Below are 14,982 nucleotides of genomic sequence, written 5' to 3' on the forward strand. Positions count from 1 at the left end.
TTTCTCGGCATGCATTCGCTTACAACTCTATCTCTCTCTCTATCTATCTCTCTATCTGTCTAAATATCCATCCATCCATCCATCCATCCATCCATCCATCCATCCATCCATCCCAGTTTTCTCTAAAGCTTCCTTAGAGATTTCCACATCCCAGGAAATCACTCAGGTCTTTAGCTAGGCAAACAGGTATGGATGGTCACTCCACAAAGGAGTATAAATGCTGGATCCTAGACAGGGCAGGCCTCTACCAACTAGGCCGCATCTCCAGCCCTTCTTCCATGCTTTTTATGATACACCTAGACATACAGATGCTCTCTGGGCTTTTTGTTTGGTTTTGTGCTTTATTGTTGTTATTGTTATTATTGTTGTTGTTGTTTGATGTACATAGCCCAGGCTGTCAGTGGATTCACTTTGTAGCACAGTCTGACCTAAAAGTAGAGGTTGCATCATGAGGGCTGGGTCACAGAACCACCAGCTCAACTTAGAAGTTTTTAATTTTAATGTAATTAAACTTTCCAGACTTTCCTTTTACTGTATTTGTGTGTGTTTTCCTTTTAAAGTGTTGTGTGTCATGTGTATGTGTGTGTGTCATGTGGTGTGTGTGTGTGAGTGTGTATGGTGTGAGTGTGGTGTGGTATGTGTGTGTGTGGTATGGTGTGTAAGTGTGGGTGTGGTGTGTGTGTATGTGTGGGTGGTGTGTGTGTGGTGTGTGTGGTGTGGTGTGTATGTGTGTGTGTGTGTATGTGTGTATGTGTGGGTGTGGTGTGTGTGGTGTGGTGTGTATGTGTGTGTGGTGGTGTGTGTGTGTGTGTGTGTGAGGGAGGGAGAGAGAGAGAGAAAGAGAGAGAGAGAGAGAGAGAGAGAGAGAGAGAGAGAGAGAGAGAGAGAGAGAGAAGTCTTTTCTAGGACCAGAGAGATGGCTCAGAGGTCAAGATCACACACTGCTTTTGTAGAGGACATCCCTGCTCGGCAGCTCACACATGCCTGTAACTCCAGCTCCAGAGGCTTCAACTCCTCTGGATTCCACTGGGGGCCTGCACCCGCCAATTCACATAACCACATATAGACACACACGTACACAGTTAATTTAAAGTAAGTCTTTCTTTTTAAAAGAGTCTTTCCCTACCTAGAAATTAAATTTTCTAGAAGGTCTGTTTGTTTTGTCTTTCATACTGACTTCTGCAATTCACCTGGAATTAGTTTTACATACAGTATGAGGCAGGGCTCAGGCTTTGTCTCACCATGGACAACCAGCACAATTTACTGAAATGACAGTTCTTACAATGCGACCTCCAATATGCCTGGGCCATTGATTTATATTCGGGTATTTTATCCTGTTTCATTTGCCCGCTTTTCTGATTGAGAACTCTTTCTATCTACCTGTGTCTCTGTATTTCATTGATGTCTCTGTTATTTACTCACTCATCTTTTGTTTTTTGAGACAGCATCTCTTGTAGCTCAGGTTGTCCTCAGACCTTGGACTCATAATCCTCCTGTCTCTGACTCCCTAAATGCTAGGATTACAGATTCATTTTTTTTTGCTTGTTTTGTTTGTTTTGAGACATGAGCCATGGTTTCTCTGTGTAGCCCTGGCTGTCTTGGAACTCACTCTGTAGACCAGACTGGCCTTGAACTCACAGAGATCTGCCTGCCTCTGCCTCCAAGTGCTGGAATTAAAGGTGTGCACTGCCACCGTCTGGTTGATTCATCTTTTTTTTTTTTTTTTTTTTTTTTTTTGTCGAGACAGGGTTTCTCTGTGTAGCTTTGCGCCTTTCCTGGAACTTGCTTTGGAGACCAGACTGGCCTCGAACTCACAGAGGTCCGCCAGCCTCTGCCTCCCGAGTGCTGGGATTAAAGGCGTGCGCTACCACCACCTGGCTCATCTTTTCTTAATTACTATAGTTTTGCAACAAACCTTTAAAATTTTTAATTATATTTATTTATTTTATGTGTGTGTTGCCTGCACGTATGTATATGTGCACCGCCTGCATTCTTGGTGCCCACAGAGGTCAGAAGAGGGGGCCGATTCCCTGGAACTGGAGTTATTGATGGTTGTAACCACCATGTAGGTGCTGGGAATCAAATGTGGGTCACCTGTGAGAGCAGCAAGTGCTCTTACCCACTGCTCCATCTCTCCAGCCCTTGGAGTCCTATCACTAATATTCTTTAAAACATTTTAAATTAATTTTCAGTTTCTGTATATGATGTTTTGCCTGCACGTGTGAGCAGCATGTGCCAGCCCCCACTAATACACTTCTGTCCTTTTAAAAAAATTTTATTTTTGGTTTTTTGAGACAGGGTTTCTCTGTGCAGCTTTGGAGCCTGTCCTGGATCTCACTCTATAGACCAGGCTGACCTCGAACTCATAGAGATCCTCCTGCCTCATGCCTCCCAAGTGCTGGGATTAAGGGTGTGTGCCACCACTGCCCAGCTCTTCTGTCTTTTTTAAATAAAGCATTAAAATTTTTAATTTATTTATTTAGTGTGTATGTTTTGATTGCATGTATTTCTGTGCATCATGCACATGCCCCGGTAACCACAGAGGTTAGATGAAGGTATTGAGTCCCACTAGAACTAGAGTTCCAGAGGTTGTGAGCTACCATGTGGGTGCTAGGAACTGAACTCGGGTCCTCTGTGAGAACAACACATGTTCTTAACTGCTGAGCCACATCTCCAGCGTCAGCTAAGATTCTTTTTTAAGTTAATGGCTATTCTTGGCCCTTTGCATTTCTCTCTGATTTTTAAAAAATAATTTATTTACTTTTATTTCATGTACATTGGTGTTTTGCCTGCATATATGTCTGTGTGAGGGTGTCAGATCCCCTGGACTGGAGTTACAGACAGTTGTGAGCCACCATGTGGGTGCTGGGAATTGAACCTGGGTACTCTGGAAGAGCAGTCAGTGCTCTTAAACCGCTGAACCATCTCTCCAGCCCCTTCTCTCTGATTTTTAATGGCTACAAAGAATTCCTTTGTATAAATATACTGGATAGGCGAGACAGTTGTTTAGCTTGAACTGTTTAGGGGGCCCCCAGGAAGTGGGATTGGGATCTGTCCCTGGTTCATGGGCCGGCTCTTTGGAGCCCAGTGCCTAGGGTGGGACACCTTGTGCAGATTTGATGCGGGGGGTGGGGGGGTTGGGGGGGGTGGGGGTGGGTGGGAGGCTTGGGCCTGCCTCAACTGAATGTACCAGGCTCTGCTGACTCCCCATGGGAAGCCTTGTCTTGGAGGAGGTGGGAATGGGGGGTGGGTTGGGGAGAAAGTCTGGGGGTGGGAGGAGGGAGGAGAGGGGGATCTGTGGTTGGTATGTAAAATGAACAGAGAATTTCTTAATAATAAAAATAAAAACATATACTAGATGTTATCTAACCAGTCTGCTGCCCTTGTAAATAATGCTACACAGCCTACCGGTGTGGGTAAACATTTTTATTGGTATGTCTTTGAGACCATGTGAGTGCCAAGATACTCTATATTCTCTGCTTATAACAGCTAACCGCTCTCCTCCTTCGGGCCAACTCTTGGCCTTCTAAACCTTGCTCCAACATCCCTTCCCTTGATAAAGCCTTTGTTTATCCTTAGGCAGAGCTAGACATTCCTTTCTGTTTTCATGGTCCTACATGTTTCCAATTACTGTACTTAAAATACTATACTGTGGTTTCTTTCCACTCTCCCTTGGTAGACCTTCAGCTTCTAGAATGATCTCCATGCTTGGTTGCAGACACTAAGCAAAAGAGTGATAATGACTTACACAGAAATATGGGAATGAATTAATTCTGCCTCGCAATCATAAATGATGTCTCTCTTTGATCTCCTAATTCTACTAACTGAATGCTTATAATATTTGTGTTTCCTTTTGGTTATTAGTCCTAGAGCCTCAGAGATAAAATTATGCATTTAATTAGACATTACTACTAATAAGTAGGAAAACAGGAATGTGGAGCAGGGCTAGTGAGGGATATAATGGGGAAATCAAAGAAACAAGAGCTACCTCTTACTTACCTGCTATGGGCTTAGGGGGTTTAATCTTCATTATGAAAACTGGAGGACTCAACTTAAGGTCACTTTTAAAACAAATGTTTAAGTCCTGAAATAAGGGAAAGGCACAGCCAATAAGCTAACAAAGGAGATTATACGGAATCATTAAAAATAACAATTCTTAAGGATATCAAGAAAAAGAAGAAGAAAGAACAAGACAAGTGAAATGGAGTAGAAAGATGGTAGACTTAAACTCAAATTTGCCACTAACAACATTAAATGTAAATGGCCTAAATACTACACTTAAAAGGCAGATACATCAGTTCTGATTGCTAGGTGGATTTCATAAATTCTTATATCCCTGTGTTATCAATATTACTGAATATGCATAATGCACAGCACAAAATAAGAAAGACACATCTAATACAGAGACAAATTTCAACCATATGATGTCAAAAAGAAACTTCATTTAAGCCAGCACTTGGAAGGCTGAGGCAGCAGGATTGTGAGTTTGAGGCCATCCTGGGCTAAAGGGCAAGTCTAAAATCAGCTTTAGCTACACAGAGAGATGGTGTAGCAAACACACACACACACACACACACACACACACACACACACACACACACAGAGAGAGAGAGAGAGAGAGAGAGAGAGAGAGAGAGAGAGAGAGAGAGAGAGACCCTACTTTAATTCTCAGTTTAAACATAAATAAATATGTTAAAAATAAAAGTATTAAAACTGGTGGTATATATCAACTCAAAATAATTGAAAGAAAGCTGGGGTAACTAATACTAATGTCTGACTTAGAGTCAATCAGAACAAAGACCAGGTAGTAACCAGGACCAAAGAGTACACAAGTAATGTTAAAATGTCAGTTTATCAGAAAACATAGCTTCCCAAACTGTTATGCATCTAATAATGGGGTTTCACAATACACAAACAAAAACCTCACAGAAGTGAGAGAACAAATATAGTCTTTGGGACTCCTCTTCCAAAGGATGGTAGGATCAAGCACACTGAAATGTGAATAAAATGCAGAACAGATATAGGAAGAAATGCAATGAAGGATGCAGAGGACTTGAATAATTGGGCCAAAACAAGCAGAATTTACCATCTTTTCAAATGTACTTAACAATGTAAACCATATTTTTGGCATAAAACAAATCTCAACAGACTTGAAAGGTGTCACATTGCAAAAAATTCAATAAAATATTAGCAAACTGAAACAAAAAAGCTAGATCTGTGAAGAGATGATCTCAAAAACAGAGTAGCCCAGGGGCTAGGGAGTGGGCTCAGTGATAGGTATTTACCTGGATTGCATTAGGGCTTTGAGTTGGTCCCAAGCTCTGGAAAAAAAAACACAAATAAATAAGTAATGTTATGATCAAGAAAGAAAGAGAAATAGACAAAAGAAAAAAATCACAAAGGAAACATTCACACACATATCTTGTGTGTGTGTGTGTGTGTGTGTGTGTGTGTGTGTGTGTGTGTGTGTGCGTGTTTTGAGACAGGTTTTCTCTGTGTAGCCCTGGCTGTCCTGGAACTCACTATGTAGACCACGCTGGCCTCAAATTCATAGAGATCCACCTGCCTCTGCCTCCTGAGTGCTGGGATTAAAGGCATGGACTACACTCAGCTTCACACACGTATATTTTTTTTCATTTTTCTTTATTAAGAAATTTTCTACTCACTCCACATACTACCCACAGATTCCCCCTCCTCCCTCACACACATATCTTTATAAAATAGAATGCCTAAACAAAATGAATTATCACTGAAAATGACTCAAAACATTAAAAAAAATGGACTGAACAGCATAGAAGTTAAAAACATAATAAAAATTTTTGCTGCTAAGTAAGACCTCAAGACTCTCACCTAAGAGGAGGATAGACACCTTACCTTACAAGGAAGGCTAGCATATCCTGACGCCAGAAGCTGAACAGAAAACCATCCAGACAAATTCACACACAAAGACAATAAGCCAGACTCACATCTCATATCTAAAGTTGAAAATACCTGTGAACCTAGGATTATCGTCTGTGTGTGCACGTGTGTATGTGTGTATCGTGTGAGTGCACGTGTCTATGTGTGTCTGCGGAGAAGATCACCCAAACAGAACACTACCCAACAGCACAGCACAGGCTCTGTAGCCGGCCTGTGCCGGTTAGGTGCTTTTGTTTATTTGGTTTTGTTTTGTCAATTTGACACAAGCTAGGAGTCATCTGGGAAGAGAGACCTTCAGCTGAGAACATACCTCCGTCTGACTGGTCTGGATGCAAGCGTGTGGAGCATTTTCTTCACTAATGATTGATGTGAGAGGGTCCAGGCCACTGTGGGTGGTGCCACCCCTGGGCAGGTGGTTCTGGGTTGCATAAAAAGGTAGCTTAGCAAGCCAGGGGGAATAAGCCACTAAGCAGCTTTCCTCCACGGCCTTTGTCCCAGGTCCCTGACTTGAGCTTGTGTCCTGGCTTCCCCTCATGGTGGACTGTGACATGGAAGCATAAGACGGAATAAACACTTTCCTCCCCAAGTTGCTTTTGGTATTTATCTTAGCAGCAAAGAACAAACTAATACAAGTAGCCATCTCTCAGTTCCATCACCTCACGGCATGCATAGGAATGACGGGAGCGGGTGCAGACGCAAGCCAAGTAATAGCCTGCATTAGAGAGAAAAGGAAGGGCCAGGCTTGCTCCCTCTTATGAGGATCCAAGAGAGAATACAAGAATGACTACTAGGCTCCCTCTCCTAAAGGTTCGACAGCATTTCCCAATTCTACCGGCCTAGGGACCGAGTCTTCAGTTGTGGTGGACTCCCAGGACACAAACTACAATCTCAGTGTAGAACCTCAACAAAGTATGGAATATACAGAGATAGAAAACCAGTTGTTGCCATGGCACCGGGGTGGAAAAGGGTAGTGAGATGGGAGGTTATGAAGCAGGTGGGCAGGATGAGCACTCTAAAGACTAATGTACTCGAGGCAACAGTAACAAAACAGTGCTGTATATGAGATCGTGCTGAAGGAGTTTAGCCGCTCTTCTCATACAGCAGCACCAAACAGATGGGTGTGCATAGATGGGTATGTTCATTTGCTTCACTATGGAAACCTCTTTTAAAAATCTATACGTGCCGGGCAGTGGTGGCGCACGCCTTTAATCCCAGCACTCGGGAGGCAGAGCCAGGCAGATCTCTGTGAGTTCGAGGCCAGCCTGGTCTACAAAGTGAGTTCCAGGAAAGGCGCAAAACTCCACAGAGAAAGCCTGTCTCGAAAAAACAAAACAAACAAACAAAAAAACTGTATCCCACAGTACCTTATGTACCTTAAATATACACAGAGTTCATTTCTTTTAATGAGGAGAAAAACTTTGATAAAAGTCAATTCCATTCTTGATTTAAATAAAACAAAACAACTCCTAGCAAGCTGAGGCTAGAGGAACACATGTTCAATCTGATAAAGGCTAGTCTTCAACATGTTTATTAGAGGCCCTGGAAAATATAATAGAGCAAAAACAGGAAAAAGAAGAGATTTTCAGAATTTATAGCTGTGGGTATCTGTCTAGGAGATACAAAGTCACTAAACAGCAAGCCATGGGGAGAGATAATAAGTTCGGGAAAGAGGTCCACAGTGCCAGGATGGGGGAGAAAACAAGGGGCTCACAGCATGGGACAGTGTGGGGGGACTCACAGAGGCATGACCCCAAGAGTCTCTCCCTTTTAGTAGATTAATTTTTGAAATCATGTGTCTGGGTGGAGGGGTGTGCATGTAAGTGTAGGTGCCTGAAGAGGTCAATAGAGGACATCGAATTCCCAGGAGCTGGAGTTACAGACAGCTGGGAGTCTCCTGATGTAGGTTCTGAGAACCAAACCCAGACTCTCTAAGAGCAACAAGTGCCCTTAATCACTGAGCTGTCTCTCCATCTCTCCATCTCTCCAGCCACCCTTTTCCTTTCTGAGAGTATCTCTTTAAATTCTGAACCTTCATTCTAAGCAACATACAAAAATCAGTAAGTTAAGTATGAACCAATGTGGTGGTCCTGCCCTGGAACTCACTGTGTAGACTAGGTTGACCTTGAACCTGCAGAGATCTGGCTGCCTCGGCTTCTTAAGTGTTGAGATTAAAGTTGTGCACCACTATGCCTGGCTTCTTGTCATTTTTTTTTTTTTTTTTATTCCCCAGCCCCAAACACTTCTGTCTGGAGGAGACTCAACCATTGTTTACGTCTTGAAGAATGTTTCTTCTTTGAGACAGATTTTCTTTTTGTTGTTGTTTTTGTTTGTTTGTTTGTCCCCCCCCCCCCCCCCAGGATTCTCTGTGTAGTTTTGGTTCCTGTGCTGGATCTCGCTCTGTAGCCCAGGCTGGCCTCGAACTCACAGAGATCTGCCTGGCTCTGCCTCCTGAGTGCTGGGATTAAAAGCGTGCACCACCACAACCCGGCACGAGACAGAATTTCTTTTTTTTTATTAATTTATTTTGCAATACAATTCAGTTCTACATATCAGCCACGGATTCCCTTGTTCTCCCCCCTCCCGTCCCCCTCACCTTCCCCCCAACCCCCCCCCCATTCCCATCTCCTCCAGGGCAAAGCCTTCCCCACAGACTGAGGTCAACCTGGTAGACTCAGTCCAGGTAGGTCTAGTCCCCTCCTCCCAGGCCGAGCCAAACAATCCTGCATAGGCCCCAGGTTTCAAACAGCCAACTCATGCAATGAGCACAAGATCTGGTCCCACTGCCTGGGTGCCTCCCAAACAGATCAAGCCAATCAACTGTCTCATCCGTTCAGAGGGCCTGATCCAGTGGGGACCCCTCAGCCATTGGTTCATAGTTCATGTGTTTCCATTCATTTGGCTATTGAGACAGAATTTCTTACACTGCAGGCTGGCCTCACACTTGCTCCATAGCCAAGGATGACCCTGAACACCTGACCCTCCTAGGTGGACCTCTCAAGTACTGGATGAGCATATGCCTCACGGTCCGCTGAGTGAGCAAACTTCTTCTAGAGTGATGTTGCCATGTGTTGTTTATGTAGCTTGAGACAAAGTATAACTTAAAGGAACGCTCCAGCAAGAGGCCCCATTTCAGATGTTTGTGGGTCCTCTGCTGAAACTTAAGAAAGGGTGTGCTCCATGTACCCCAGAACAGGAAGTCCGCACCATCTCCCAGAGCATTCCAAGATGAAAAGGAACTCCACAGTTCACCTGTCTTGGTATACCGCACTGTTACAGTGGCAGGGGCAAGTCCAGGTTTTATGGGGTCCTCTTTAAGAGAAAGAACAAAATCAGGGCATGGCAGCGTGTGTCTGGAATCTCAGCACTGGAAGGCAGTGAAAAACTGTTAGTTCCAGGCCAGTGTGGGCTACATGGACCCCCTGCCTCAAAAACAAATACCCATGAAGTTATGAAGCCAAAATGCCCAGTCATTTTAACACCACTCAACATGAGGGAGAATACAGCAGAGGGAAATTGGTCTCAAGTGATGTCGATCAACAACATATTTGCAAATTTTCTGAAAATCAAAGACAATGTAGCTACATCATGAGGGCCGCTGCCATGGCCTTGGAAGGGGCTTTGTAAGTGGTGGGGCTGGAGTTAAGTTCCCTTAGCTTCAGGTCACATGGTTTGAGGCTCTCTTCAGTGATTGTAAGATTAAGATCCTGAGAAGTTGGGAGCAGGGCCCCAGCATGACATTGTGCCAGTCAGTATACTTGACAGTTGATGTACTTTTCACTCACAAGCATGACCCTTCCAAATGTAACTTAAGGCTCTCTAAAGATGGTCTTTAAAGTTTCTTACCGGTTCTACAGCTTCTGGAACAACAGGGTCAGGAGTGCTCTGGGGAAGGAAAAAAGCGATGGAAAGGAATTCACAGTAGGTACAATGTATGTTCCTGACCCCCTGCTGTCTACAGAGATGTTGTTTCTCCCCTGGACGCATTTCCTCTTTTAAGAAGGGAATTCATGGGCTGGGTGTGGTGACAGACACCTTTTGATCCTAGCACTCAGGAGGCAGAGGCAGGCCGATCTCAGTGAGTTCGAGGCCAGCCTGGTCTACAAAGTGAGTTCCAGAACTGTTACACAGAGGAACCCTGTCTCAAAAAACAAAACAACAAACAGCAACAACAAAAAGAAGTGAATTCATGGAGTACACACGGAGGCCCAACATCTGGGCAGTCCCCTAGCCTGCAGGGTTTTAAGACACAGTCCTCGTTCTTCAGGACCTTCAACTGCAGCTGGAGAAAGATGAAGTGTTAACAACTGTGAGTGTGCGGTGAGTGGATCAGTTAAGACACCATTACAAAAATCAACGTCTGGAGCCCGTGGTGGTGATGCACACCTTTAATCCCAACACTCGGGAGGCAGAGCCAGGTGGATCTCTGTGAGTTCGAGGCCAGCCTGGTCTACAGAGCGAGATCCAGGACAGACAGGACAATACAGAGAAACCCTGTCTCAAAAAAGAAAAAAAAAAATCAATGTTGGAGAAACTTGAAATGAGTATTTCTTTTATTTTTTTACTATATTTTTAATTATTTTATTTTATATTTTAATAAATTACATTTTAATATTTAAACAGTTGGATTTAAATTTTAATATTTAATTAAATAATTTAATTTAATAATTAATTTACTTTTATTTATTTGTGAGAGGGAGCCTTGTGTGTGCCATGGTTTGCTTGTGGAAATCAGAGGATGGCCTGTGGGAGTCAGTTCTCTCCTGTCATGTGGGTCTCAGGGGTCAAACTCAGGTTGTCCAACTCGGCAGTGTGTTTTTTTACCCACCGAGCAATCTCCAGGGCCCCCTTTTCTCTTTAAAATTGACATGTGTACAGAGCATCATGTGATGCTCCTGCACATGGATATACTGTGTTTTGTCCCCCCGCACCCCCCCCACTGGTCTTAACTATGTAGCACTGCCTGTCCAGGATCTCACTCTGTAGTCCTGGCTGGCCTTGAACTCATGGCGATCCACCTGCCTCTGCCTCCAGAGTGCTGGGATTAAAGGTGTGTGCCCCTATGCCCAGCACCTTGTGCTGTGTTCCTAAAGTGAATATTTCTGATTTGGAAAACATAAGTGATGATGAAAACAGGTTATGTTTAAGGAACTCTGTAATTTACAGTGAAAGATCTACACTGTTGCATGCTGGTTGATTCTCAGTGTATGGAAAAACGAATGAACAGCCAGGCGGTGGTGGCACACCCCTTTAATCCCAGCACTCAGGATTCTCTGAGTTCTAGGCCAGCCTGGTCTATAGAGAGAGTTCCAGGACAGCCGGGGCTATGCAGAGACACCAAAAACCTGTCTTGTAAAACAACAACAAAAGCCAGGCAGTGGTGGTGTACACCTCTAATCCCAGCACTTGGAGGCAGAAGCAGGAGGATCTCTGGTCTACAGAGTGAATTCCAGGACAGCCAGGGCTACACAGAGAAACCTTGTCTGGAAAAACCAAACCAACCAACCAAACCAACAAAAACCACCATTACTACACTCTGGGAGACTTAACGGAACATGAAACCTTCAAGGATCGACTCAGACCAGGAGAGGGAAAGTTATCTGTGGGGCAGGAATCAGAACAAAGCCCCACCCCCACCAAAAAAAAAGAAATGCCTGTGTGCAGTCTCAGGGTTAGTAAGTCCAAGTCAGGAGAGACCCTGACCCTTGGGCTCCTCCACTTACAAATGTTTTATCTAAAGTAAATCCAGTTCACTGCTCCTGTTGTCATCCATCCAACTAGCTTCAGTGACCTTGCTAGTTCCATAAAGAATTTAGGCTAGACTTGGGCTGGGGCAGAGAGAAAAACAGTGATTGAAAGAGATGTTTCCTACCAGCTGCAGCTGCTTGGTTTTTTTCTTTGGATTTACAGCAGACAGTGGGTGCTCCACTTCCTTAAGCCAAGTCTCCTTGGGCAGTCTGTACACTTCCAGCCAAACATCCCCAGCTCCTGCATTGGGAAACCATGTAAGCAAGCATTCAGTAACTGCTGGAGGGCAACAAGTTTCAGCTGATGAGTGTCTACTTTCTCAGAAGTGCTGGCCCGGAGACCCAGAACCTTTGCAGTAGGCATCCACGGAAGAGGCGCTTGCATAAACTGAGGCAGAGGTTATGGCAAACCCTCACTCACCAAGCAACATTTGCGTGGAGAGTTGACCCCTTATGCCACTGCTGTCTAACGGAGTCGGGGCTTCTCCCACAACACTGGCGCAACTGCATTTTTAATCAAACTGTCTTCTCTGCCAAGCCCTGTTTTCTACAGTGCCCATAGTCAGTTCTACTGACATTCTGCCCTAGAGGTGACATTGCCACCTAGGGAAGGAAGGTGGCACATGGAAGCATAGTAAGAGAGTCTTGGAGCAAAAGGAGAGTTGGAATGGGGACAGACCCCAAAGAATTCTTCCAGCCAACATCTGAGATGATCTATGGGAGGCGGTTGGATCTTATCCCATCACAAGAACAGGCTGGGCTCCTGGTCTGAATACTGACCCAGTTGGGAGAGGTTGCTCTCCCATGGACTGGAATCCTGCCTCAATGTTCCATATAATATAATCGTCTGGACACTTTAATTTCACACTTCTGGTTTCCAGAACTATGAGGGAATAAATGCCTATCATTCTAAGCTACCCACTTTGTGGTACTTTGTTATGACAGCCCAAGAACACAAATACATGAGTGTTTTGACTGCATGTATGTCTGTACATCATGTTATGTGCCTGGTATCTGCAGAGGCCGAAAGAGGTGTCAGATCCCTTGGAGCCAGAGTCACATATGGTTGTTAGCTGCCATATCAATACTGGGGCCCAACCTGCATCCTCCAGAAGAGTACTCAGTGCTCTTAACTGCTCAGCTGTCTCTCCAGCCATTAACATGTCCTTTGATACAAAAAGCACTATAAAATCTCTATCTTCCTCAAGGCTTTAGCATTTGAGGGCCCTTTGGGGGGGAAAGGTATATATCCAGACTCACATAATATATGTTCAAATATTTAAAAGCTGCAAATCAAACTACCAAAAATTTGAATAAAATATGTTCTGTTGACACAGGCCTAACTGCCCCTGGCTAGACGGGATAATGGGGCTAAGATTGGCAGGTAAAACTGTATCTTCATTCTCTTCAGGTTTTACCTGCCAGATCTCTGAGTTTGAGGCCAGCCTGGTCTACAGAGAGAATTCCAGGACAGCCAAGGCTACACAGAGAAACCCTGTCTTTGAAAACAAAAATAAATTAAAAAAAGTTTTACCCACCAATCTTAGCACCCTCTGCATACATGTTATGGTTGTTAGTGTTCTTGTGGGACTCCTAACAGTGGGAACCAGGGCTGTCTCTGACGTTTTTTGCCTGCTTCTGGGACCCTTTTCCTCCTCCTGGGCTGCCTCATCCAGCCTTAATATGAGCAGAGGTGCCCAATCTTTTTTTAATTAATTTTTGAATGATTTTACATACTAGCCACAGTTTCCCCTCCCTCCTTTCCTCCTGTTCCTTCCCTCAACCTCCCTTCTACCCGCCCCCCATTCACTCCTCAGAAGGGTAAGGCCTCCTGTGGGAGTCAACAGCTCACGGCATAGCAAGTTGAGGCTGGACTCCTCCTCCCTGCCTCAAGGCTGAGCTCACTGACTCTGAGACCAACAGCTAGGGAGCCTGCAGGGACCGACCTAGGCCCTCTGCATGTGGGTGACAGTCGGGTAGCTTGGTCTGTTTGTGGGGACCCTAGCCGTTGGACCAGGATCTGTCCCTGGCACATGAGCTGGCTTTTTGGAACCTATTCTCTGTGGAGGTGCCTAGTCTTCCTGCAACTTGATATACTTGTTTGGTTGCTATCCCTGGGAGGCCTGTCCCTTTCTGAAGGGAAATGGAAGAGGAGAGGATCTGGGGGAGAGGCGAGGTGGTGAGGAAGGGAACTGGCCAGGGTGTAACATATGACAGAAGAATTTTTAAAAAGAAAGAAAGAAACAATACAAAAAAGATGTTTATCTTCTCAGAGAAGCTCCCCTAAATGTTTGATAATCACAGTAGTGGTTTTAACATATGTCCAAACAATCTTTGATTCTCCTGCCTCTGGGAGACATCTGAATCACCTTCCCTCTGAGTGCTATCTGGACTTAATAACTTGCTCCTTTCAGAGGATAAAAAAGAAAAAAGTAAGCTAGGCATGGTAGTGTAGACCTGGAGTGACGACTACTTTGGAGGTTGAGGCAGGAGGATTGCTTGAGCACAGGATTTTGGAGGCAGCCTGGAGGAAGCTGTGATCTAGGCTAACACCAACAAAAGTGAGTCAACCTGGGACCATGCAGCTCCTGAGACAGTGCCTGGTCCTGTACTAGCTCCCCCGAAATCCTCAGCCTGACTCAGGCTGAGTCACAAGAAAAAAGGCAGGCACACGGAAGTGAAGGGCACCCCACCAGCAGCTATCTGGTTGATTCTCCTGAAAAATGTCAAGACAATGGAAACCATACAATGACCAAGAAGTTGTCGCAGGGGTGCACTAGGGGGACATGTGACTCAATGCCATATTGTATCCTTGCCTAAAGCAAGGAGGAAAAAAACAGCAAGAAAAAAACAGATGAAGTGATGGAAGTCTGGTCCAGTCCACTGTTACTGGCCTTGTTTCTACACCCGCACCGTAGGGTAAAGGCAGGCACTAGTCAAGAACACAGAGGAACAACTTTGCTCCTCTCCTGGTTTTTATTTATTTTCTGTGCATGAATGTTTCCTCTCCATGTAGGTCTGCATACCACCTGTGTGCAGTGCCCTGGAGAGGGTGTCGGATCTCCTAGAACTGGAGTTACAGACGCTTGTGAGCTGTCCTGGGGCTGCTGGGAATCAAACCCTGGCCCTCTGGAAGAGCAGCCAGTGTTCTTAACTGTTGAGCCATCTCTCCAGCCCTTGTTGTTTTTCACATTGAAAGTTATTTCTTTTGTTTGTTCTTGGTTTTTGAGACAGGGTCTCACTATGTAGCCTCACACTCCTGATCCTTCTACCTGAGCCTCCCTGGTGCTAGGATTATAGGTATGTATCACCACATGTA

General features: G+C 44.7%; 1 protein-coding gene across 1 annotated transcript in view; it reads right to left on the minus strand.

The window, feature by feature from the left end:
- The window catches only part of Wdr93 (WD repeat domain 93), a 53,217-nt gene that overhangs the window by 21,180 nt on the left and 17,055 nt on the right, over positions 1-14,982 (minus strand). Inside the window, exons 6-9 of the mRNA XM_052711816.1 lie at positions 11,789-11,904; positions 9,763-9,801; positions 5,286-5,321; positions 4,000-4,084 (exon numbers count right to left, since the gene is read on the minus strand). Of these exons, the coding sequence (XP_052567776.1) occupies positions 4,000-4,084; positions 5,286-5,321; positions 9,763-9,801; positions 11,789-11,904 (276 nt within the window). The remainder of the gene's footprint in view (positions 1-3,999; positions 4,085-5,285; positions 5,322-9,762; positions 9,802-11,788; positions 11,905-14,982) is intronic.

This window comes from Peromyscus californicus, unplaced genomic scaffold (genome assembly GCF_007827085.1).
Source record: "Peromyscus californicus insignis strain IS unplaced genomic scaffold, ASM782708v3 Scaffold_4__1_contigs__length_199733344, whole genome shotgun sequence".
NCBI lineage: Eukaryota > Metazoa > Chordata > Mammalia > Rodentia > Cricetidae > Peromyscus > Peromyscus californicus.